This window comes from Silurus meridionalis, chromosome 7 (assembly GCF_014805685.1).
Source record: "Silurus meridionalis isolate SWU-2019-XX chromosome 7, ASM1480568v1, whole genome shotgun sequence".
Classification (NCBI taxonomy): domain Eukaryota; kingdom Metazoa; phylum Chordata; class Actinopteri; order Siluriformes; family Siluridae; genus Silurus; species Silurus meridionalis.
Window position 1 is genome coordinate 15,376,691 of NC_060890.1, and position 27,809 is coordinate 15,404,499.

Genomic DNA, 27,809 nt, shown 5'->3' on the forward strand with positions numbered 1-27,809 from the left:
ACCTACACGTTCTGTACCATAACACCATTATGTCCGTGGAGACACAGAGGACATGAAGATGAGACAGGTTCAGTCTAGATGATTGAAACAGGGAAAGGTGTAATCTAGGTGATTGCATGATATTTTGATTTCATGATATTCAAAATCTTAATGCATTGTATTATAGATTGTGGGTATTGTAATATTTTCTCCAGACGTTTTAAATCATCGAATTTTAATGCTAATATTTAGTACCCAATTAACTTTTTTTTTAGCTACATCAGATAAACAGTAAAATTATTATTATTAAACCTCTATATTAAACAACCTCTTATTCTAACAATTAAATAGTATTTTAATTTTAAATAAGAATTCTTTATTTTTAATGTAGCACCTATAATTTTTGGTGATTTCTTAGCACTGCTGAATATTTTGAGATTATTGTATTAGAGAACTGTCAAACATCATTGTATATTTATTTACATATTCTGATCCACTTGTTTGTGGATTTAGTAGGCTTATGTCTGGATTATGTATGGATAATGATATGGAATTTAATAACAATATAAACACAATCTACTCAAATCGGATGGCTAACTTACTTTTATATTTCCTGGTGATTTCTACTTATTGGGATTTGTACAAATAACAAGGCAGAAAAGGGCAGTCGTGGCCTTGTATTTGAGAGTGTGTATGTATTAGTATATTTGCAGTGTGTATATTCTCAACTGGTTCTGACCCCTCCAGTAATTAGTAAAAGAGCAGAGAAGCTCCCAGCCCGCTGAATGACCCCTTTCACCCTGCCATGCTCCTCTGCACTCCCTGCCTCCTGGAGCTCACCAGATATTCCCCAGCCTTCCTACCTGCAATTAACCTCCCACACCCCCAGCTCCTCACCACTGAGAAATGAGCCGCCTGCACTCTAATTACTCATCTCATACTACTCCTTTATCTGTCTCATTACTCATAAGTAATTGAGGATTTGAGGATATGCTTAACTCATTTAAACTTTTTTTTTACTGCGTCTTTGTAAATGTGTAAAGTGGGTCCAGAGTATTGCAGAATGCACAGACATGATATAGAAAATCCTGACCGCCAACTCGGCCACCTTGTATTCAGGATCACAGGCCCTACAGAGAGATCTTACTGAATTTAAGGTAATAAATCACCCAAATCCTTATCTTTTATTCCAGACAGTGTTAAATACTGCATATCTAAAGGTAAGATGGTGGCTTGTTCTTTAACATTAATAAGAACCCAGCATGGCCATGCCTGTCATCTTATTAAGAGCACTGCAGCTAAATGTGATCATTATCTCTGACGAAAGTGTGTGTGTGTGTGTGTGTGTGTGTGTGTGTGTGTGTGTGTGTGTGAGAGAGAGAGAGAGAGAGAGAGAGAGAGGAGAAAATGAAAGCAATGAAGTGCAAAGATAGGAGTGCCCACTAAGCAGCCCATGCTGAATTGTCTTATTTCAATTAATTTCACTGCTAATGCTTTAGATGACTGTGATTTTAACATGAATGGTTTTAATAAGTGAGGCAGTACAGCACAACACATTAACTCTTTTAGAGGAGTTCAGCCAAGTCGATGCTGTACGTAGCCACTGAGCTGGCCACAGCCTTACCTCAGGCTTTTTTCCTCTAACTTCCCCAATCTTATGCACTGAGTTGTAATCTCTGTGATGCTGGATTTTGTAGTTCCACCCAGCTCTTATAAATCTGTGAACATTACCACTTGATGCACATATAGAGATATTCAGTCGACCAAACAAGAGCTGCTTAACGATTTTAACTGGCCCTCTGGAGATTCTTGTGGCCTGTTTGGTTTCTACACTTTCACATGGACTCTTATGCATGCATCTGTGAATCTGTAGGTGGCCCCGAAGGACATGTGTATTGCAATGCAGGTTTTTGCATAGCTGTTTTTAGGTCTTTCCTGGGTCACTGTGTACCTGAACATGTGTCCCAAGAGGGCTGGAACATGGGCTGGCTATTCTCTGTTTTCCTGTCCTGTGGGGATTTTCTCTCTACCCAAGCCTGAACTTCGAAAGTTGCTTAAAGAAAGAAATGGAACTTTAATACTTTCTTTCTCTCACAAGATTATTATTTTTTGTTTATTTTTAGATTTTACTAAAAAAAAAAACAACATTTGCATTTTTGCTAATGTCAAGTTTAATATAACCTTTGCTTCTAGCTATTTGAAATAATTTATTTTATAAAAATAATTATTATTTTATAAATAATACATTTTTGTTTTCATATGATATAAATGTTTGCTCTGTTTACTGCTGAGTTGGCACTGTGTGCTTTAGAGTGCTTTATAATTACTCCTGAACTGAGGATCAAATAAAAAATACATGGGTCTTTTTTTCCCAAAGTAATATCTGGAAAACATATAGAAGTACAAATTACATAAAACCGTTAGAGCATTGTGTTGGGGCCAAATCAAAAGCACTTTCATTACATAATTGCTTTTTAGTAAGAGATATTCCTCCATGTTGATGTTGAGAATTGTTGCAGATTGTTGATCACCTGTGTTTAAGTGCTGATTAACATTAATGAATAGTTCTTTGCATGGTGCATTCATTTATCTCTCCCTTCAAAGAGACAATGAATAAGACAAATAGCTCCTTTGCTTTTTTATTTTTTTATCTTAGAATAATAAATAATCCTACATTTTTATAAAATATATGTCAACAAATACTGGGTAGCTAATACCAAGAAGAGAATAGACTAAAGATTGTCATGCTGCATCTCATGCTATTTTCAAAAAGACTACCTTATACATTACCTTATTTTTATTTATTCTTAATTCTATTTATTTTTATGCTTAAATGATTGACAGTCCTACAAAGCATTTCACTGCATGTGGTACTCTGTATATGTGTGTATGTGACAAATAAAATTTTGTTCAATTTGATTTGGATGGGGTAGAAAGTTTACTGATGTAATAAAGCAATTGGTTTTCTAATTTAGTGATATTGAAATTTCAATTAAATTATTGTTTGATTAGTGAAAAATAGCAAAGTAATAGCTGTTTTTTTATACTTTTTTCTTTTTTACACTATATATATATAAATGTGTGTGTGTGTGTGTGTGTGTGTGTGTGTGTGTGTGTGTGTGTGTGTGTGTGTGCATGGCGCATAGCCTTCTGACAGAGAAGAAACGGGTCTGAAGAAAAATGGTTTTTTTTCTTTCATAGTTTGATTTTATGATTTAAGAATGATTAATTATAAGACATTAGGACATATTTTCAATATGGATTAATGTTAAAAAGCCTTTGGCATTGTCACACATATCAACATTGATGTTATTGTGTGCTTGTTTTGACTTCAATACTCATTTCAAATGCACACATCTTGGACTGTGTATAGGCAACTGTGTCTGATCCAGAGCGATGGTTAAGCAGATTTTCATTTGTGGTACAGCTTTATCCTTGGCAGATCCTAGTCTCATTGTGCACGGCCACTGCAGCTGGTTCCACAGGGCTCCTGTAACAATGCATAGACTTTGTTTCTGCTGAGTCATCTGCACCCCAGACACGGGCCAGCAAACAGAGAAGCAGTCATTAATTTAGACCTTCTTTTCTCTATCCCACTTTATTATACTTTGTTCTGCTGAGAATGCACACATGAATACAAAGGTTTATTCAAATCATTAATGAACTGCATGCATTCTAGGCTAATCATTTGACCTTTGCTTTTGCGCTCTTCATAGACAAATGCTAGTATTTGCATAGGAGAGCATTAGTTATGTCATGTGATTTATGATAACAGTGTTAATGTAGCAAATGCAAAAGCACCCTGAAATCAATGTGAAATAAATACCAGAATCCTAAATTAGTATCTCATGCTGCTTTTGTTCCAAACATTGTGCTGATTGTGCTGAGGGTCTTTGCTGTTGCAGCTTCCCCCCCCCCTATTACAAGATAATACTTTAATAATATGCAATTCTGGAGAAGAAACATAGTAACTGAGACACATTTTGCCACAGATTTATTTTAGTTATGAGTAAATTTACTCCTTAATCTCGACACTATATAGGAGTAGTAGTGGCCCTTGAGTCAAGGTTATCAATAGTGTATAAATCCAGTGAACAACGAACGGCTTCAGCGTAAAAGGATAATCTGATCTCTAATCCATGCCTGCTCACAGAAATACTGTACATCGTCTTTCACGGCAGTGTGTGGGACTGTGACACTTGTAGGCCTTTATTAGACTTTAGTTATGTGCAGAAGACAAGCATCAATAATGATGTCCGTCTTAGGTCCAGAAAACCTTGGTCTTGGTATAATGAAACATATTCCTATTACTTATTTATTGGTTTAATCATTCATTGGTTCTGGGATTTATGATCCTATGTTCGACTTGGAAGGTCATAAATGTAAGATCCACATCACATTCTAGTGATTTACAGATGGACTTCACATCAGACATTTGATTGCCATAACATGGTGTCCCTGGTAGGGCTCGATCCTGCTCAGCTAGAGGGATAAAGTTTGCAGGTGGGAGTCTTGGTTTGGTTTGACATACTTGCCTTGGGCGATGTGCAAAAAAAAAAAAAAAGGAGACTCACCGAACTTGTGAATTTCGAGTAGTGTTCTCTCTCTCTCTCTCTCTCTCTCTCTCTCTCTCTCTCTCTCTCCATCTCTCTCTCTCTCTCTCTCTCTCTCTCTCTCTACCCAGTTGCTTGATTTTTTCTCCTGCTGTCTGTGCACTCATGCAGAATTAGCTTATTTGTCAGCGAGCTGCGCCTCTGAGCCCTGGTGCACATCTCCAAATCCATTTCCAGAAGCGCAGCACAAAGGACGTTGTCCTTATGTCATGACGACAAATTTGCTGAGCTTCCTCGATCCCAATGCAATGCAGGAAAATGGTCCCATCGCTCCTGCAGAGGCCTGTAGAACACTAATGACTCGGCTTCTGGCGCTGAAGAGTCCTCATTGCACCTTTTTTTTATTATTATGATTATTACTATCGAGCGTAAGCTATTTTTTTTGCTCTTCCTCTGAAACCAAGGTGATCTGTAAACATACACAATCTCACAGGCTGGTGGGAAAAAGAGATGCTTTCTGTAAAGTATTCGTATATCCAGCAGAAAGCCGAGCAGAATAATGACCAGAACCACAAAAAGATAAGAGGAATCTGGCCTTTCTGTTTTGCATTTGGATATTTTTCAAGCTTACTTTTTTAATTTTTGTTACATTTGTGAAAACTTTCTCAGGCTTCAAAGCGCTTCATGGTAGCATGAATATTTTATACACTTCTATTGTTCCATAAAACCACTGTAATATTCAAACAAGTCAAAATTAATTCTCCCAACCTGTAAATTCACCTGTACTGTGGATTTTACCCCATTGTCATTTGAATAGGCTTCATTTCTCTATGTGTGTTTGATGCTGAGAGCTGCATGTAGGGCTTCCGCTGCAGGTGTTGTTTTTTAATTGAATCCAAAATCTCTGTGGAGGCCATCTTGTCCACCTTTGCCTCATAACAACAACAACAATAGCTGGTTACGGGGTAATGAATGGCCAAATCATGGCTGCTTTGTTTGCCCATTTGTGACTGTCAGACTGTTTTCTGTTTGCTCGGCTTCAAGCAACTTCAAGCTTGTTTTTCATCAAATGCTCAATATAATTCGACCCCATTTGATGAGGTTGCACTTTTTTTCCTTAAATATAGTACAAAAACAATTAAATAGAATTAGAATACAATACGCTCGTTCATCGGCACTGGTAGCAAACCCATTTCCGTTCCTTCCTAAACTGTCTAAAAGTTAGCACTTGTGGGAAATTTGGTCAGTGGCAGATTGTCCACCTAGTGGGGTGGAGAAAGAGGAAGTGGATGAGACTGAGGATGAGTCCTACGGTGACACGCCCTGTGTGGTCCGAGCAGCCTGCCCACCTGATTGATTAGCACCGTAATGGGGATATATGGAGAGGTTAGGAGAGCAAAGCTCATTCCTGAATCACAGTCTCACAAAACACACACACACACACACACACACACGCACATACACATTTCCTAGACCCAACCACTGAGAGTGCAATCTCAAAGGATGGGGTCTCCATGCAACAGCTCTTTATTCTCTTAAATGAAGTCCATTTTTAACGTCAGACTGGGTGCACACCAGCTGTGAGCAATAAGCAGGAGCGTTATGAATACAATAATACTTCCTGATAGCACTCTATTAGCATTGCTCTATTTATTTGTCAGTATGCAAGCTTCTGGAGTCTTGTTATGAAACTTGTAAATGGATTCTCAGTCTGTACCATATGGAGTCATCCATAAGACTGCTGCTAATAACAGTGCATTTAAACTGATCTTGGTTATAAAATACAATAAGTACCTGTTCGCACTGATGATATTTGTGATGGTTGGGATATTTGTCTCCAGCTTTTACATTTGTAGGCATATAGGCACATTTGTTTGCCTGTACATAAATTATACTGATTATATATTTCTGCATAAAATGTTGCCTATGGTAAATCATTTTGTGTTGATCACATTAAAATAAGTTTGTATAGATTTAAAGGTATTTTATGCTGAGCAAAGCAGCTGCATATGTGCTTCAGTTTCTGAACAATTCGCACATCAGAGGAAAAACAGAGATCTGACATGCGTAGCTACTAGACCATGAGAAACATTGTAACACCATTATTCTGTTTGATGTGTTTTCTGTATCCACCCTTTCTTGGCTATAGCTTACATGCTACAAAATGATTACACAGCATATGAAATGGAGACAAAGTTTCTAACAAGCATATTATCCTTGCCTTTTTGCCTATTTCATAAAACGATGAGTTGTGTATACTGTATATTGTTCTGATTCAAAGGCTGGGCAGTATCAATGGTCATGAATTAAAGTTATATAAACTTTAAAAGTTATATATTTCGCATCAGAAGGCAGCGCGTAATTCACTGTAACGAAACATATGGGCCAATGAATTTCATGACTCCCTGCCAAGATGAGAAGGACTGATCGAAGACACACCCTTCCACCCCCAAACAACCCTGAACTGAAATGACTTTAATCTCTGTTGAAGTGAAAAATGAGGGGCATAGGGGGTGAAAAAAAAGAGAGAGAAAAGCAACTTGTTATTCTGGCTTGTTATTCTTCTCTGTTACTGATGTGTCTTGGCCTACCGTTGTCAGATAGGCAGGTGGCACATTATGCCATAGGAGGAGAGAAACCTGCTGGCAGAGCAGACATGCCGAAAGCAAGAGTGAGAAAGAGAGTGCGAGAGAATGCTGGAGAGTGGGGGGACGAGAAAAGAGAATGATAGAGTGCATTTGAATGGTCCGGTAGTTAATGCTTTATGAGATTGGGCTGAGGAGGGGGAGATGGGGGAGTGCAGCGTATGCAGTATTACGCCACATAAATCTGGAGGCCTGCTTTTCCTGCCTGTGCTCCCACTTAATTACCTGCGCCCCGTGCACACCTATAGCTCTTCCCTAATGGCCAGCTCTCACTGCTCCTCTCATGCCACACGCCACTATGGCAAGAGTCTCCACACGCGTTACACACTCCATGGAAATGAAGGAACGGGGCCAATCTCAGACCTCTTTCAGCCTCTCGGACACGCAAGATCAGAATTTTATGCATAAAATCGCTCTTGTCCTGTCGGTTTTGAGCTGAGCCCTATGGATTTAACGATTTTCTGAAGTGCACACCTGCTGCAAACCTGCTGCACTGAGTATCAGTGTAGCACTGCCTTCTTGAGCACCTTCTGACTGACCTTGGTGATTATTGCTGGACTAGGCAGCAGAAAAGTTATGCTATATCTTAGTCAGGGGCTGTCTTCTATCAAAGAGCTGCAGTGTCGGCCATTGATCTGTTCCTTGCCAGGATACAGGGCTTGATTGATGCTTGGCAAGCGACTGGCTGGTCTGAAGGATAGCCTTGGGAGAAAAACCTAGGTCCATCGCATTTCCATAGCCTCCAATGCGATGGTGTTGATGGTGTACAGATGAAGGTTCTTTGACCCAGAACTACAAGGCCTCCAAACTTATGATCTGAAAACTTACAGGATGTTCTAAGGGTAGACCTTGTACTGGACAGCCTTAAATGAATATCCAGTGATATCTTGACAAACTGGGCCATAAACACTGACCAATGCGGATGGACATCTTTAGAAATACACATTTCCCCCATTTTGTCTGATTCATGATTCTGTCAACTTTCACCATATTACCTTTACCTGGATGGATTTAATGTGTTTGGAGAAAGCCAATGCATGCCTTCAACCTACAATGTCTTCTGCCAAATTTAAGTATCATGGAAAGTCAATAATGGTTTTGGCAGCCATCTTGTAGAAATCATTAGGTCAGAGGGTTACTTTGCATGATCATATTGTAGCCAACAAATATCTGATAATTTTACAAAATTGTTTGAGTGGTTTAATGAACACCAGGATGAACTACATAGTAGGATGAGCCTACTTCTATGCTATGACTCTGGTTTGCATGGTGTAGGTGAAGAGTAACTGCACTTTGGTAAAAGGAAATAAACTGTATGCAATGGCGTTCAGAGTCACTAGATTTCTAACTGAGCGCACTGCGAATAGAGATATTGTGCTGAGCCACTCGAATGAGTTCTCCCGCACCATGACGAAGACAAAAATATCAATCTTTGCTGATTTAAAATAGGATAATAATGTCATCTATTAGGCAAATCTGAAATGGAAATAAAACGACAATTGGACATCATGATACCAAGTAATTTATATGTGTCAGAATGCATGAAGCTACCTTAACTACATTTATACCTTTACAGGCAGCAGGCTATACAGCTAATCTAAATGATACCTGTGATGCTAATTATTACCATATGAAAATTATTAAGGTCAAGATTCTGTGGCTTTATTTGAATTAATCAAAAGTCAATACTGCTATAAACTAATGTAACTGTAGAAAAAGCTTAATTTCTTGTGTATTTATTGCAGGAAATTCAAGCACAAATTGCATCTTTGCTTAAACACAAAGAAAGTCTATTGCTCAGTTCTGAATTAGTTTGTGTGTGTGTGTGTGTGTGTGTGTGTGTGTGTGTGTGTGTGTGTGTGTGTGTGTGTGAGACAGAGAGAGCATGTGAGGGTCTTGTTACCAATGGGTAACAAGGGATTGCCTACATTTGGTCATTGCACAGGAGATCATGGGTTGCCAGGTCAGTAACAATCAATCAGCTTTGATCTTTAATAGACCTTTCTTACTGACTTTTCAGTTAGACCTTGTGTGCTACATTTTCCAATACAAGACACAGAGGAAGTGAGAAAGGAGTAAGAAGTGAAGTTTGCAGTGCATGGGAGATGTTGATAACCCACACATTTGTATGTATGTCTGTGTGCAACTAACAGAATGACCTACACGTATTGAATTAAATCACAATGCACATTCAATTGCATTGAAATACAGTATAATGATATACTTAGGATCTATTTGCCTTTCTACAACACCTTTTTTCAGACATTGTCTGAAACTATAGATCATTTAATTCAATTAGAGAAAATTTGAAAAAGTCTTGGGACTCAACATCACACATTGTATAGTGGGATTGATCAACCATTTTTTCTATTTCTTTGTGAACAGGGAGCAGATAATACAAAACTTCCTGTCAGGAACATTTCCTTTTATGCTAAGAATGAATCATGGAAAGAGGTCTTTATATGGATGAACTTTAAAAGAATGCTATTTTGAGAAGGAGAGCGTGACATTTTGAGAAAAACAGTCTAATTAAAGTAGTCAGTCCCTACAAACATTAAACTGACTTTTTATTAGAAAGTGTGACATGCGTTTACCTTTTTTCATGGTTTAAAATTTGTATGTGGCTATAGTGTATTGGCTAGATAAGATAATTTAAAAATAATTTGATGTATGGAATAGCATCCTAACACACTGTGATAGAATGGTCACAGCTACCATGTATGGTTTACCATGTAAAATATATTTAGCTTTGAACAATTTTAATATTCTTACTGGACCAGTGTGGTGCCCAGGTCCACGATCTGGTTGCCAGGAACTGACTGATTAACTGACTATGCTAAAAAATGGTCCCTTGCATAATGTAACAATATATGATAATTAAAAAAAATCTAATTGCTCAAGGTTGACTGTGTTTAGATAAATCATTATCCTCTTCCAACCCTATTCCTTATGTGGCATATTCTGCTCTGAGCTGTGGTCTTCCTTCAACAAATTATATAAAAAAATACTTGGTTTTTAGCCATAATGCTCAACTGCAAGATGAATGTGTGTAAGCATATGAAATATGTTCACTAAACAATTCTACAGACCTGTTATCAGTGAAAGTTAATTAATTCAACTACTAACAAATAAAACTTCAGTCTAATTATGCAAACTAATTGAGGCAAGTCTTGTTACTAATTTGTATTCTAGAAATACTCTTGAACTTAAACTTCAAGCAGTATGAAAGTTATTGATGGAATATTATTGAAAAAAGTCTGCTATACCTAACCCTGTTTGTATCAATTCCAAAATCTAATCAGCTGCTGGTTATAATCTTGAATCTTAGAAAGTAAATAAACAGAAGGCTTCTGGATGGACTGTAAATTCATATTATGTATTATAGTTACAGAATCAAGGGCCATCGCATCTGTGTTAGTTAATCAAATGCAAATAAAGGGTGCCCAATTTAATGATTTGTTCACCTCTGAATTATTTAGAAGTTACCTGTAAATTTCTATCTAATCAAACAAATAAATATGTTTTACATTCTTATATCTGTCCAAAACATTGTAAAAAGTATTTTTTCTCGACTTATAACCGAAAATCTTCTGGTAATTTTCACCATTACTGTGAATTAGAAAAATAACTGTAGCTAGATTCTAGATATAATTTGCTAGTTGTTCTTGTAACTGTTTTTAATACAACAAGTAACAAATAAGCAAGAATATGTGTGTTTTCCTAATACTCTACATATGAGACTCGGATTATGTATTATATCATAATGTAGTGCTGAAATGGAGTATAAACATGTAGTCATTGTTTTCTTTGGGCCTGCTGCTCAGGCCTATGGCTTCTCAGTAACAGTGAGACTCTGATTGCTTAGGGCCTCTGCTGTGCTGTGCTTTGCCCGTTTGGTAGCTGATCAAAGGGCCACTCATTCGGGTGCCCAGCACACTAAACTGACAGGAGTAGAGAAAAAGCAGGGAGAGGGAGGAACTGTGAGGGCGAAGGGGAGGCCAAGCTCTCCAGCTGTCTCTGGTGCCATGCCAAGTCCGGATGGCAAGGGCCCACAAGACTAGGGTGGCTGGGGATGGGCTAGCGGAATGCCACACTCAAGATACATGAGATGCTAATGATCTTGTCCATGCTGGAATGCCGCGCTCCACCAGGCCCGTCCAAGTGGTTCACTCCACTGGGCATTCTCACCAGCAGGTCCAGGTAGCTATGATTGCTTTTTAATGTGTGGCTCTTAGCCAATGAGAGCAGGGATTTTCATTAAGTATGACTGCAGAAATATTAAACTAGCCTGGGATCGTTTTTCAGTCATAGTCCATTAAACAGTGGGGAGGGGGATTGGAGGGGGTTGAGCTTGTGATGCCAGGAACCTCGCTCTTGCCTGCACAAGTTTACCCAATTAGGGCTCTAAATTTTTATTAATATGCCACAATGTTAAATAAACATGCAAACAGCTTTTGTGGTGTATGCCAATTAAATGCAGTTTTATTTGACTGCTACTTTAATCAGGCTGCTGCACAGGGGAGGATACAGAGTTTAATTAAATTGTAGTACTCTGTTATTCCTCCTGTCAAAGCTTTTTATGATTTTTTTTTTTTCTTTATTATATTTTATGATTTTATGAAAGAATCTATAAGGCCATCAGGCATTGATTTAAACATATAATTATAAACTACATTGAAACACACCATTTCTAAACCTCCAGTCCACTGGAGACATTAAAACTCTGAAAATGTCAGGATGACAGAAGTAAACAGTGGGTGTGAGTCTTTTTCTATGGTGCAGTGGATCAGTTACACCAACAAACAATACACAACAAACAAACGGCAATCTCTATTTTCTGAAGAAGAAAACATTTTTTCCATAAGCTTATTTTGTGATATTGTCTTTTGGGAGATTTTTTTTTTATTTCAGCTTGGAGACTTATTTAGACTTATTAGACATATTTAGAGGCCTAACTGATGACGTTTTTGTTAAGTGTTTTCATCAAAAGCATGCTTTCTGTGCATAAAAAAAGAAATAAATCTTCCTCTGCTTTCTCTACACTCATATCCAACATGTCAAAATGACAGCAGAAAGTTGCATGCTGTTATGACATTATTCTCTCAAGGGACTTCTGGTATTGGGCTTTTTTTCAGGAATTAATGCTAAAGATGCATTGTGCACATTGTCTAGGCCACCATATTTAAGATGTGATTGAGAAGTGTTAAACCATCAGCAAATATTGCTGCCTTATACTCTGATGTCCCTAACCCCTTTCACATTTTCTTCTTGTGAGGATGGGGATTTTCTGTGGGTTCTCCAGCTTTATCACATGTCTGAGATTCCTTTCTGCTCACCATGCTTGTAAAAGAAAATGGTTAATTGCTCATTTTCTCCTCAACAAGGAATTCTGCACTCAGATCTGAACACTGGATTTTTTTTGATGATGTTGAGTATACCATTCTGTGTAATTTCTAGAGACTTTTAGTTTAGCATGAGAATCCCAATAGATAACATGGCTTGGTTAGAGTCACTAAAATGTCCAAGATGTGATTTTTTCCTTCATGTTGATGTTTAATATTGACTGACCCCAGCCCCCACCCGAATGCATGATTTTCATGATTTTATGCATTTCCACATGATAAAAGCATCATGCAGCCAAAACCTTGAAGAATGATATAATCAATTCCTGCCTCAACATCATTCCACTTAAGTGAAAAATAAATTAATTGCATATAGAAAAATCATTCATTTTAATGTATGTCATTCTCATTAGTGAAAGACTAATGAAAGCATGTTCCTAACATTTAAGGACAATGCATCATGATCCTCTCTTTTCATTATTCCTCAGGTGTGTGTGTGTGTGTGTGTATTTGAGAGAGAAAGAGAGAGAGAGAGAGAGAGAGAGAGGGCAGAGGTGCCAGCAGTGGCAATAGCATTGTGTTATTAATGCACTGAATTTCTTGCAGCTCTGTCTGCTGCCATGGCCCCCCTCTCTGTATTAATCAGAGCGGCTGCACACTGCACATGATGAACTGGTCTAGGAGTCGTGTTTAAACAGGCTCTGCCACACTGCACACCTTGTAAAAAGGCTATGGAACATCCCCAGAGTACAAAAGGGGTAATGAATACATCTTTTGGAGAGGTGGCATGAAGCCCTGGAGAGGCCTCTGGAGGGCTGTGTTCACTCCGGCCCCGCTGGCTTCGGCTCCAACCCAGGAGCGGGCAAGGTGCTATGGCCATATGGAAGGGCTGGTGTGTTTGAGTTGGCTGGAGGTGCTGACAGGACTGGCCTGTGGAGAGGAAGTTCCAGGCCTGCTTGTGTGCACTCAGCATTACCAGAACAGAGCGTGGGCTGGAGGAGCTTAAGGGGAGGGCAGGACCAGAGCATGAGGATTAGTGCCAAGGGGACAGGTTTCAGGAGGGAAAAGGTCCCAATTAAGGAGCAATAAGGACATGCAATTGCTTGGTTTTCCAACTCAATGTCTGTTGATTTTTTTTTTTATATTGTATAAGAGTTTACTGAGATTTGTAACCAGTAACATTATAAAACTCATTATAAAGTTAAGCTGCCTTATTCTTTGACCCTGTTAAATGTTTATTACAATTATTTATGCTATTTATTTTAGGGTGAAGTTGCACATTTTTGTAATTTATGTGTAAACTGAATTCACTTCAAATTTGAAATTCGTGGTGCTTTTTTGCTGACTTTTAATATTACACGAAGAAAAAAAATGTTTTGGGTTCTTGTATCTTCTAAAAAAGGACATCAGTTACACATAGTGCATGTGTGTGTATGCTGAGTGAAGTAAATATGAAGTAGCTCTGTGTTATAAACAACACAATTAGTGCATTCTTTTCAAACAAAAACTACTCACATGCATATACTGTTTATGACAACTTTGACATTTCAAAGGTCTTTTATCAAACTCTAAAGGCACAAGACATGGTTTAGAAAAAGAAGTTGTCAGAAAAAGTGTGTGTGTGTGTGTGTGTGTGTGTGTGTGTGTGTGTGTGTGTGTGTGTGTGTGCAAGAGAGAGTGAGAGAGAGATTGGGTGTGAGAAGAAATAGAAACAATGCCAACAGAGAGAAACAGAAGGAGAAGAATAGTCGGAGAAGTGCGAGTGTAAAACTGAGGGGTATAGAAAGTGAGGCAGAAAGTAAGAGAAGCTGATGGAGTAGCCTGGGGGTTGGCAGCGTGGAGCTGTATTGTGCCGTGCTACTCTCTGCATTCTCGTCTCACTGTCAATAACTCATCACACAATGAGGCATGATGAACAGAATTCCTATGGATGAGAAAGGATCTTCCAAAGTGATGCCTGCCAGCTATGCCACCTGAATCCTTCTACTTTCTCAGCTCCACACTCCTCTCAGGCACTGATGCAACCACGTATGTTCTGATCAAGTTACATCACCTGCAAGTAGAAAAAAAAAAGAACATCACCAGGAATGCACACTACTTTATCTCCTGCAAAGTCTCCTGTGCATGCATTGCCCCCTGCATAAAAAACTATAGAGTGAGTGATTTTTATTGTTAATTAGGCTATATCATTTTATAAAAATCATCCACGTGGCACAGATATAAATGTGCTATAGCCGTGATCGATTCGCTGGAGCATGGCCTATGCACATGCATATTAATAGGGCTGATGTAAAGAGAGGGGGAGTGTGCTGCTGGATGATCCGTGGACTTTACCGACAGGCCCATAGAGCCCGCGGCAGGCATTCGCCATAAACAATCACAGCAGGCCCATTAATAACTCTAAAACTCATGCGCCGCCCCAGCCACAAAGAGCACAAGTGACATTTTAATAGGGCTTTTTTCCTTTTTGTTTTTCAATAATGAGTGCACGGGTTTTGTTGTGATGCACCGCAAAATATGGGCCTCCCTGTTGTTTTGAGGCACAATGCATATTTTTGCTGTAGTTGGCATTTATGGAGAATAATTTAATGTACTGCACGTGGCTTCCTTTATGTGTTCCTTCCAAGTCATGTTTTAGACATTTTCAGGGAAGATGCGTGTGAGGGATGGAGCTGGGAAAACATGAGAGAGAGAGAGAGAGAGAGAGAGAGAGAGAGAGAGAGAGAGAATACATCGAATTTGTTTAGTTTTTTTGGTAATTTTAATATACTTTGACATTTGTAAAGTTGCCATAGAAGCGTGTCTATATATTCTGAAATAGTAGGTTATTCTGTATGTGTGTATGTATATGTCATACACTGCAAGGCCAAAAGTTTGTGGACACCCACTCATAACCTCTATATGTGGTTTTTGAGGATCATGTTCCAGATTTACTAACTTTTTTAGGATGTAGGATATAGGATATAAGATATAGGATATAATACCCTCCTTTCTTTTGGGAAGGCTTCCACTGGCAAGTGAGGAGGTGGGGTTTCAGGCTTTTTTTTTCATGCCTTTACATATCTGGGACCCTTCATTTCAGTAAAATGATATTTGTAAGGCTGCATTAAACAGGACATTATATTAAACTGTGTGTTTGCAAAATCATAGTAACAGTTTTTGGTTGGCCTACAAATGGAAGTCATGATTAGGTGTCTTTCACAACTCTCCATTTTACACAGAGTAGAAGGTTTGCAGGAATGTGTATTAAGTCTGTGCTATTTCTCTGTGCTCCTCCAGAAACTAAACCAGGAAACGGGCTGTGTAAAACCGGAAACATTGCTCTCTTTGGAAACGTAGTGTACAGTGGGCTGCTGAACGATCACTTCTGGCACTTCGGGGTTCCCCTTGTCACAAGACTGGTGAGTAATTTCCTGCTGTCTGTTAACATCGTCGATCCACATCCATGCCATAGCCTCTTGCAGCTGTGGCTTGGTTCTTGCTGCGTTTCAGGCGAAGTAGAGTCTACAAAATGGAGAGTAGTGTTCGAAGTAACTTCTTTTTTATTTTATTTTATTTTAAGGATTCTAGTAAACATAGGAAAATGGTACAATCCAGGGTAATTCCTTGATTCTTTATCAATTTTGATTTATATCTTGCCAAAGAAGGAACACTTATTGAATTAATCTTATAGTGGTTGTATGAACAAATTGAATCAGATAGTTGTACAAGGCTGCTTTTTTTTGCCAATGTGAATGTGGGTCTTTGGCATTGTAGGCTTCATTTCTTTTGCTGCTTTTGCTCTGTGTGTTGTGATAGAACGTAGAAGTGGAAATAAGTTTACGCTTGTAGATCTCCCTGTAGTCATGACCTTTTTTACTGACTAAGATATCCCCCAAAAACGTCATTATTATATATATATATATATATATACAAAAAAATTATTTATTCACACATGTGATGTTGCCAAAATTGATAATTAAATAAATTTCCAAATGTAAATATAGAGAGTAATGTGCCTTTAATTGGACTGTAACCTTAGCACACATCATAAAGTTTGAGTTTTATTAAGAATTGGTGTGCATCGATGCCTTCTTTCTCCAGGAATAGCAGCAAACGTGCTTGTCGGAGTGAAAATGCAACTTGATCACAGCTGTAAGCCTTTCTGGTTTTTGTTGTTGTTGTTGTTTTTTCCCCCATGTTGTTTGTAGAGGTATACTAAATTAACAAGATCACTTGTAGCAAGCATTTCCATTTCAATATGGAATAGCAGGCATTTGAATCTAAACATTGTGGCAGTACTGTGGTACGCTGATTAACGGTTAGGTGATTTTTGTTTCTCTCCTTACAGAAGACTTTTTTTAGCAACACAAATCCTTTCAGCCTCCATGAGCTCTGATTAAGATGTGCTGAGCAGGGCATTGAAATGTCTAAAAGTTTTTTTTTTATGAGTTGTCTTTATTTTGTTATTTTCAAAGGTCTCTCCGGCAGTGAAAAAATGTCAAAATGTCTGCAGAGTGTTTCAATAAAACAGCATGCGCGCAACACACCTGAACTACTGACCTGAAGTGATGGCTTGCAAAAAGTCAGCTGTGTTTACATCATTTAATCAGTTAGTGTCTGTGTGTATATTTTGCGGTACAGATGTTATATACACTCTGTTGTTTATCATGAATGCAATTTACATCTAATAATAATTCACTGACTTGTATTAACAGACTCAAAAAAAAAAAAAGTTTGCCTGTTGAAACTGTTCAGCTGCTGCCTGTGAAGGCAATTATAGTGTATTGTGATCAGCGACAGTGATATTGTATGAGCTGTCATGCGATGATAAAGGCCTGTGTTTAATTTAGTGTGCTCTGACCATGTGCTTTTTCTTTCAAATTGACCAAATTAGTTGTCTTACCTGCGATATGTGGTATAAGAAAACATGTAATTATTAGCATGGAGAGATTTCAAAATGTGTGGCAGCTGCTGCCTTAACTTGGACTCAAGCAGGTTCCTGTCCAGTTATCCAGTCTTCATTCCAGCACAACAACGATTCCCCTGGACAGCGTTTTAGCCGTTTGGCCAAAACACGCTTCGTGTTCAAAACGTCGAAAACAACCACCAAATGGAGAAAAATGGAGGGCACTTGTTTTTCAAACTTGGTCTCCCTCGATTTTCCATGGTGGGTTAATGAATAAATGAATTGTAGTGGTAATTGGAAAGGAAAAGAGTGCCCAGTGAGTGGAGAAAAAAGAGGCATGCAGCTCCACTGAGTTTATGGAGGCAGAAATGATGACGCTGGCTAAAGCACTAATGAAGAAGGCAGGGCAGACTGAGGCAGACTGGCTGACAGGACTAAGAGTTACAGTGCACTGAGAACTCTGCGCACTGTGTGTGTGTGTTGGGTGTGTGTGTGTGTGTGTGTGTGTGTGTGTGTGTGTGTGCGCTTGTGCATGCACCAGTAAGTGTATGTGTGTGAGTCAGAGTGGGACGAGTCCTCATTACGAGGTGTGTTAAGTACTTGGTTTGCATGTGGAAATGGCTTGACGGGTCCCCACTTCGCAGCTGATGAAAACGAGGTGGGTAGGTAAGTAGGAATTACTGGAATGGGAATGTCCAATCACTGTCGCTGGCATCACATAGATGGTTAGATAATGCTGAACACTGTCAGCTGGCTGTCAGAGCTGAATTTCAGCTGTTCAGCAGAAACATGTAATTGATACTACTCTTGGGCTTCTTACGTCTTCGAACCTCACAACATAAGCATAACTCTGCCATCACAGACACTTTGTACTATCTGCCATATAGATGTGGTAATAAACCTTTACATTGCATTATTTGTGGTTATATGATTACAGGTCAGTTCCAGGTTTTTACAGTTAAAAAAATAAAGATCATATAAATCTCTTTCCCTGTTTTGCTGCTTTGAAATATTCTTAGGTTTACACTATGTCCAAGACTCACTGTGCTTGCGGCCATTATTGCCTCCCAGATGTGTTCACCTGCGGTTTGGCCGCCACTGGCTTCTAATTAAGATGGTCTGGCATGGACACTGGCTCAGCCTGGCCAAAGCCTGGCTCATCTGCCCTGCTTAAAGAAGAAAAATGCTACAGGCTCATTCTGCTTGCCTTGACTCAGCTTGACACCTGAGCTCTGATTTCGGATTTTAGTAGTTTGTTCCAATCTTCAGTGCTGCTCCTTACCTCATTATCAGTGTCTTATACCTTAGTAACTTTAACTTAGAGTTATAAAGCATATGCATAAAATGAATGTAGAACAGTGGAGAACATGATGACTAGGATTGGTGGTCATGTGTGTTCTGGGAATAGCAGACCTATTTTTTTATGCTTGCATTAAATGATAAGAAAGTTCTATAATGCCCATTATCTTATTAGTATATCAAGTTAGTGACAAAGCTGTGGGACCTGATGAGAAGCTTAAGGTAAAAACAGAGTTCAAACCCATAGACTGAACAATGCTGGCATTAAATATTGAGTAAATGGATTGCGGGCACATAGAAAAAGGGAACACGACAAGCTGCATAACCTATTCAGGTCTCTGACTATTCATCCCTCCTTCCTCTCAAAGGAAAGTTTTCTTGTCTTTGTAATGGAAAATGACGTCCCAAGGGCCATTTGTCCGCTTAGTACTTAACCTGAACAAGCAGCACTATGAGCATGCTGGGCAATGTTTCCAGTGGAGTTGGAGTACAAAAAAAGACGAGAGAAAGACAGAGGGAGACAGAAAAACATTCAAACAGGAACAAAAGTGAAAGTGCTACTTAAATGTAGACTATTAAGAGGCATTAGTAGTATGACAAAAAAATTTGAGGAAAAAATTATGGTTGAAAAATAAAAAGGAAAGCAGAAGAAACCAATCCAGTTATCCTGCTCATGATTAGTGTGCTTGTGATACTGAATACGCTTTTATTCACTTTCCGATGATCTGTTCTACTTACCTTTTTTTCACCCCTCCATTTACTTGAAAATCAGTGTATAGCAGGTTTTAGCCACAGCACATGCAACGCTTTCGTTTCACTTATTTATGACCAAGACTTGAAATAGTCTAGTGCTATTTTGATGCCGATGGTTTTTTAATCCAACTTGCTGAAGGATTTCACGTGTCCCTGTGGAGACTGATAGAGGCTGACTTAGTGTTAAAAACAAATCCATAAGAAATGTATGCATAACTGTATTACTTCATGTAATATACTGAACCCTGATAAGGGTGGATTAAAATCAGATGTCGTTTTTGCATCGATTAAAAGCTCGAATGAAAACAAATGATTTTGCACATAATGCTTTACCTCTATAAGATGTATCATAACCCAATAAGGTGTATTATATTTCTCCACTGCATCACTGCTGAAATGAAGGTACCTTTCCAAGTGACGAGTGAATATTTGGCATGGCTACGGTTAAAAATTACGAGTGTTTCAGCTGCCGATTGAATGTATGGAGTGAGATTTGCTGAGACAGGCTTTTACACATGTTAAGTCTTCACTTCCTCTACCCTACACCCCCACTCGACCTCAACAGTACTCCAATGCAAACACATTGATGGACACACACACATACACACATGCAGGTCTTTGCCTCTGCCAGCCCAAAGAGCAGCCCTACTCACTGCATGGAGCCTGTCAAGCGGTTCCCTCGGCTCTCCACCAGCATTTGCTGACTCCTGATTGGCCAAAGCGTGGAGCGCCGGAATCCACCGAGCCTTCGCTCCCTGAATCCCAGCCTCATCTTTTTCACTAGCATTGCACCAGGAAAAAAAAGCGCTAGAAAAATAACAAAAAAAACGAGAGACAAAAAAAACAAGCAGAGGAAAAGAGAAAAAGACTGATCTGCGCCTTTTATGTGCACTTACAGTTTTACTCCTCTCGCTTTTATCAGCTGTTTGCTTCTTGGCTGTGGGTGACTTTTTTTTTTTTTTTTTTTGCGCTGGGTGACACGAGACTGTGAAGAGACAATTCTGCAGCTGTTCAGTGAGACACACCTCTCCTCCGCTCCTTTCTACAGCAGAGGTGGCAGACACGTGTGTGCTCGTCTACTCCTCCTCTGTCCTGGCCTGGATGAGTAGCTATTGTGAAGATCTGGCTATATCAGTTACCAAAGCGGGATCTTCTGTGCCGGCGTGGAGCAATACTTCACTGGAGCAATGCTGGAGAACACTGGTGGACAGCTTCTTGTGTGCCTGCCCTAGAAGCACAGCTTTCCACTCAGCAATAAGAGCGCGAAGCAGCTAGTGTGCTGACATCAGGAGAGACCGAACGCACACAAGCAGAGAGAGAGAGAGAGAGAGAGAGAGAGAGAGAGAGAGAGAGAGAGTGGAGTGCGTATGAGTGGTGGAGAAAAGGAGAGGTAAAAGCAGTTTGTGTGGTCATCGAGAAGACGAAAGGAGCTAGTAGAAGGTACAAAGTAAGATCAGGCAGTGTTTTTCCACCTCCCTCTCTCCCTGTCCCTTTCTTTTTTCCCACTGGGCCAAAAAATATCTCACAGATTACTAAAAAGAAGAGGAGGGGACTCAGTAAAAGAGACATTTTTACAGAACCTGAGAAGAACAAAGAAAAACTATACAGACAGAAAACCACTCGGACTTTTGGCCTGTTCCACTGTGCTCAGGCATTGGCCAGCACTACTCCCCTACATCTTTTTTTTCCCTTTGTGGCGTGCTCACCTGTCCTCTGGCCGAAATGATGATGTATTTTTGGGTGAGTAAAATGCATTTTCCCATCATGGTGGCCTACAAGCCATCAACCCTTCTCACTTTTTCTCTTCATTGTATGGCTGGATGACCTAAAATCACAAAGTGAGGATAGCGCAGTAGTGTGTAATATCGGTCTCAAATCTTTTTTTTCTTCTTAGCATTTTTCTCCTTGTTAAGTTTAAAGGTATGTGCTTTTGTCAGTTTTTTCTCTTCTCTGAGTTAAGTTTGTGAGTTGTGTTTAATATACCTTCTCTTTAAAGGGCCCTGTTCTCTAGTGCTGGTCTGAATGGAGATGAGATTCCAGTTGTATCTGTAAAGGAATGTTTTATTGATGTTCAGTATGAAGTAAGAGGATCGTATAACCTGATTCTGCCGAGACCTGGCAATTTCTCAACTCACTGAAGAAGTATGTTTAAATATGAAATAGGGCGTGTGAATGTAAATCCAGTGTCATACAAATTTGTTAAACATGAATCTGCTGTCACATATAGCTGTATCTCTCTCTGATAGGGAATTTTATGCACTTTGGTTTCACTTACTGCTTTCAGTCTTCTTTTTCTGTACCTTGTGTTTACCAAAATGTGAAGCAGTATTCGTTTTGCAACTTTTTTTCCCCTCTATGTGAAAAATGACAATGTACTGTAATAAAAGAGTGGAGATGAATGCAGATGTGTTAAAGAGGAGTGCAAGTGGGTGAAATCCAGCCGTGCAGGTTGCAAGCTTTTAACTAACGTTAGCGTAGTGGATGGAGTTTTCCTCCTGTTCTCACTTCACCCAGCATCCCCTCTATCGTCAGCCTAGCCGCCGTGTGGCTCAGCCCTCCCCTGCCTGTCAGGGGCCAGATGAAAAGTGCGCACCCGCAGATGTGGCAAACAGGATTTAATGATCGTCAGAAAGCAATCTCTCATCTTCGAGCTCAGTGCGGCGCTTTGATAGCAAGGGCTGGTCATTAATCATTCTCCTTCATCGTTCCAGCGTGCCAGAGCCCAGAGTGCACGCTGCCTGCTCAGCCTGGGCTACGGCGCCATGCGGCCTGGCCCTGCGCCGGCACCGTGCCACTCACACACCTAATCTAATCGGGGATCACTTTCAGCTGGCCGCCAGGAAGTGCAAGAAAAGAGATAAAATTCACCCATGTCAGACATCCTGAAGCTGCTTTGCTAATGTAAGCAGAGTAACTTCTCTTTGAAGATGATAGTGATGCATGTTGAGGTTTCCAGAGTTAGGTGTCAATACAATATAATGTATGTTTTTTCTTTTGTTTTGGGTTTTTAATATGCACTGAGAGGAAATCCGGTACAGTTTTTTCCTCCATTTCTGTGGGGGCCAATTTTGGAAAGTAGAGAGAAATAAGGCTGTGCTGATGTTTTTGCTCGCTCTAGACACAGAACAAAAGAACAAAAAAAAAATGCGAGAGAGACGGCTTTTCTCCTTCTACTGAATTATTGAGTGCTCAGTGCAGGGGACTTGTTTCTGGGTGAGCACATGTGCTGATGGGAGAACATATGACTTTACTTTTATATAAAGGCCAAATGCGACTAATTGTCCTGATTTTAAGCGTAAACAAGTCGTGTCTGATTCATTTTTTGCGCACTGTTCAATGGACTATTAAATCATTATTTGTGTATATACGTACACCTTCTGATGATAAACTATACAAAGATATTCAAAAAGAATGAACTGATATCATGACGCATTGCTTTGGTTCTCAAGCATCGTCATGGAATGAGTCAGTGACCGTTTGAAAAAGGAGTTATCTAAGTTGATTGTGAGTATAATACTTGTGAATTGGCTGGAGTTTTGTATTACTTTTCCTTAATAAAATATTGCGTAATGAAATTGGTTCATTCTTTTTGAATAACCCTGTATTTATCACTAACATGATTTTGCGCTAGTTTTTACTAAAATTAATCCTATCTTGAATAAACTAAATATGAATTCAAAAAAGAAAGAACCCTGTTTGAACCTTTTCCAAACAAGCCATTTGTTAAAGCCAAAACAAAGCTGTTAAAACATATGAACATGTTCAACATGGTAACTGAAATGTGCCAGGTATGCATTTTTGTTCCACTGAAAAAGTGAATGAAGGCGTAAATATCTGTCTTTTATCCACTCTCAGTAACTAACCTGAGTTCAAGTAGCAATGTAGACCTGACTGAGAAAGTCTGGCTCTGTTGACACTCCCTCTGAGCTTTCCGTATTCATTGAATGCAGCATCTTTCGGAAGCGGTGTCGATCAGCCATGTAATTCGTGGAGAGCGGCTGCCACTGGTGTCATATTGCTAAATGAAGTGCTTGTGCTAATTTGTCACCACATTAATTGATCTGTGTTCTCCAGTCACATACTGTGGGTCCTGTAGCGCTCCGCCTGTGTATTCATCTCTAGCGCTGTGCCTCCACGAGCCTGCTTGACAGCTGGAATAAGTTTCCATTTGCCCTGTTGTCTCGGTCAGGCCTTCAGCTCTGCTTTCATGACCTACACTTGCACACGCTTGTTTTCTGACTCTTTTTCCAATCCACGTAGACGAAAATCTATTTTCAGCCCTGACATTTACTAATGCATGCACAGCAAAACTGTATTTCTGTAAAGTCATTATTAAGCTGCCTTTCTGCTTGTTTGGGTTTGATGCCCCCCACCTAATTCAGAGAAATATTACTAGCTCAGTTACCACGCAGCAGCGATTAAGTCCTTTTTGAATTCTCTTCAATGTTTTTTTTTTCCCCCTCCAAAATGAGCAAAGGATGACTGCATGGTTTTAGTGGCAACAGGACTTTTTATGAATCAGGAACATTTTTGAACCTCTTCATTGGTCTCAGTTCATTGTCGTCTTAGTTCACTCAGCACAGTGTGTAATCCTGCTGCCTCACACTGTGTCTTACATGCTTGGCATGTCCTAATCTCCCTCGCACTCCTGATAAGACGATTAAACAGCAAACCAGTAGAGGGATTTATCCTCGACTATAAACAGTCTATGCAGACAGGGTCACACGGTTCCACCGGTAATGAGCAAGACCAAGACCCAGAAAGATCTTGAAATGTCCACAACTACAGCTATAAGCTTATCACACTTTGATATCATTAGCTGTGTTTACACAGGGTTTCCCAGGGAAAGGCCATTACGAGGATGCTCCATTATCTCTGCCTCTCTCTCTATCGCTTTCTCTCAATCTCACTCTTGCTACCTTCTCATATTCCCCCTGGAGGTGTGAGTCGACAGCATTATCCAAAGCACCGCTTAAAGCCCTACACCTTTCTAATGGGCTATGGCACTGGGACTCAAGTGGCAAGACCAGAATTGGAGATCAGTGGCCAAGTCATTGGGCTCTGGGTACGATAAGTTCAGCTCGGAGGCCGGATAGATTCATAGATCAATAGTGCTGTGGTCAGGCCTAGGAACAGAGAGGAAGGTCACACTGAGGGCTTGTACATCCTCCCTCAGTGGGAGGCTGACTGTGAAATGAGCACTGGGACAAGGCATAAAGGCAATGAGCATAATTACTCAAAGAGTTCCAGGATCAGCATGCTTCCGAGCGCTAACTGATTGCAGCAATTTAGCCATGCCGTATTCCATGTGAGCATCCTTTATTAAAGCTAAATGAAAACAAAAGCAGGAAAGTGGATATGACACAAAGAACATATGAATTTTAAAAAGGACAAACAATTTTGGCAGGACATTGGGCAGAGAAAAGAAAGAAAGAGGAAGAGAGAGTGATTTGAGGAATGAGAGAAGAGTGCCCTGTGTGTGTGGGATTGGAGGACACTCTGGGGTTGGGGGACATGGAGTTTAGCTGTGGGCCAGGGACATCTGCAGCTCTGCTAGCTACGGGTCATTAAGATACAGAAGGGACACACAAGCTATAAAACTAATGGCAGGACTGTGACATTAACATTATAGGTTATTGACCTATCAAAGGGGATTTATGGTGCAAATCAAGAGACAGTGTCAAAGTGAATAAAAGAAATAAGGCTGATTCCACACCTTCACTCCACTCATTCCACAGTCCCAAACCACCATTTACTTCCCTCTGAGTTTTTACAAGAAAACAGTCATGGGGAACACCATAATTCAATTTATTTTATTTTTTCTGTCTTGCTGCACTTCCTACTTTTCCTTCCAACCTTGGCATCCTGGTGTGTTTAGGTCAGCTACAGAGTGGTTTGTTTTCTTTTGCCAGATTTTTTTTTTTTGTCCTCTCACAGCATTTCCATATCATAACATCTCTAAGGGAGAAAAATGTGTACACATATTGATTTGAATTATATCTAAATCTTAAAGGTTGTATTTATGCATCTATTTTAGAATTATACTTATTAATAATAAATTATAATACACCACCTACTACTGTGAACACATATTTACAATAGATTCCTGTGAATCAATGCTTATTTCTCATTTGTGCTCATTTACAGGATGATTAGTTTCAGTTTAGTTCATAACAAAGAGTGGGTATATTCTCAGGCTCATATGCAGCAATTACGAGAGGATTATGTGTGTGTATAGATTATATCACAAAAACTGACTACAGCTTTATCACAAATCTTTTAACCAGTGTCAGATTTAGGGTTCCGCCTATTCTTTTTTTAATTCTTCTTCAATGCAACATTTTAAGTGTAGATCTAATATTATTATTTTATTTTTTTTTGCTGTTTATATTGTTTATTTTATATCTTTTTTCGTTCTTGTGAATTTTGCTTTGAATTATCTGAGCTTTCGTTTAGCATCTTTATCTGTGATTTTCTTATATTCTGGCCCAATTAAGTAATGCACAGTCAATCACATAAAACTCTCATCAGCCAAAGTTATTATTGAGCTTCAGTAGTCAAATGGATAGAATTGTACCTTCATATATTTACTTTACTCTATATGCCATTTAATCTAGATAGATTTAGATTTTGCTGTATCATTCATTTCTGTTTGCCAGAAGTTACACCAAATTAATTAAGTAATACACTGGCAATAGTTTTGGACTTAATAAACAAAACTGCAGCCTCGCTGAGGTCTCAGCTGGCCAGGGCTTTGCTGTATGAAATGTCTAATACGCTCAGTAATCATTGTGCAAATGTAAAGGCCATGCCTTTTTCATTTTCAGAGCTGGCCTGTGAACTCAAACAGCACAACTGGTGCCCGAATTCCTACAAGGGTAATGTTTGTGTTCAGCTGTCTACTCCCCATGCCTAATGGTCTCTGTCTGAGGCCTTGCAAATTTAAGTAACTTTGTCTAAAAGCCTTTTTAATGGGCCTCTGTTTTGGTTTGGGGAACAGCATGCAAGCAAAAAGCAGGAGGCTGAAGCAAGGGAGAGTGGAGGCATGGTGAAGGAGAAATACTGAAGAGGGGGAGAGATGTCTTGAACAGAAATACACTGTGTTTGTTTACTGTATTTTTACATGCTTCACGCACATCTGCTCTCCATTATTTCTAATATTGTCAGTCTCTCACTCCCCATCTCTCTCGGTATATTGATTTATTCCGATCCTCAGCAGTATTGTGACAGTTGCAGAGACTGGTCAGTGACAGGAATGTGAGTTGCTACTTGTTTGTGTTGATTTGTTGGGGAGGTAGGCCATGTTGACTAGTGTTGCTGTGTGAACACTGTTCATTTTAGAGAGCTGAGCCTTTATATATCGCTCACTCTTGCATCACTGAAGCTAGTCCTCCTGGGACTTATCTGTTTACTCATTTGGCCAGATGAATTCTACACACATACCATTTTCACACTGCACTTTGTCTCCCTCTTAACTAAATCCCTATGTGTGAAAATCTGTTTTTAATGAGATACAATAGGGGATCTCTGGCCTGTTTTGATTATATAGGCCTTGACATATTTCTTCTCTGCTGTGTCTCTTTTTTGCCTTTTCTCACTGCTTTGGATGCATCACTGCTCTTATTTCTTGGCCCAACCTGAAACCCAGAAAACATGTTAACCATAGCATAAGGTGAAAGGTTAATTATCATCATGCTTCACTTGCTCTTATAGCAAGCCTCAAACATTCTGGCTATATTTAATTATATAAAGAGTATATTACTGCATATACTGCTTAAAGGGAACTCTGACAGCAATTTCTTCCATATTTAACACAATGTGTTAATGCACTGAACCACTACTAGTTGGTAAGGGAAGCAAATAAATAAGAAACTGTGCTTATCTGTAATGTAAGGGAAGAGTCAAATTTCAGTGACATAGCCTGAATAGTGGCAGGTGACAGAGATAGACATTTGCATCATGACTGATATTTACAGAAGATTGGTGTACATGCACAGCCTTCTTGATGTCGTTTCCAAACAGACCTATTGATCTAAACACTGCAACATTGCATTTTTCTCAGTTTCCCTTCATGTACGTTATTACGCACAGATGAATCTGTTATTCCACTGTATTTTCAAATTTCAGTAATGTCAAATCTACACTATATATTTCTTAATTTAAACTGAACTCTGTCATTTTTTTTTTATTATTATTATTATTATTATTATTATTATTGGAAACATTAAATTATATATTAAGCTTTGCCTGTCTGAGAGCTCAATTTGTCTTGAATTAGCTTTATTTTTTAATGGAATTTTGATTTATTTTATCAAGAAAATCCTAAGTGAGGGTTTTGACTATTTCTCCT

At 39.2% G+C, this 27,809-nt stretch overlaps 1 protein-coding gene across 5 annotated transcripts in view; it reads left to right on the forward strand.

Annotated features, from left to right (window-relative positions):
• Positions 1-27,809, forward strand: part of rbfox3a (RNA binding fox-1 homolog 3a) — a 329,833-nt gene that overhangs the window by 192,385 nt on the left and 109,639 nt on the right. For 4 of the 5 annotated variants that reach the window (XM_046854387.1, XM_046854391.1, XM_046854384.1 and 1 more), the window contains exon 5: positions 15,799-15,920. In XM_046854387.1, coding sequence (XP_046710343.1) covers positions 15,799-15,920 — 122 coding nt within the window. Of the gene's footprint in view, positions 1-15,798; positions 15,921-21,100; positions 21,200-27,809 lie in introns of those variants that run through there. The other variant, XM_046854388.1, reaches the window with a different exon arrangement.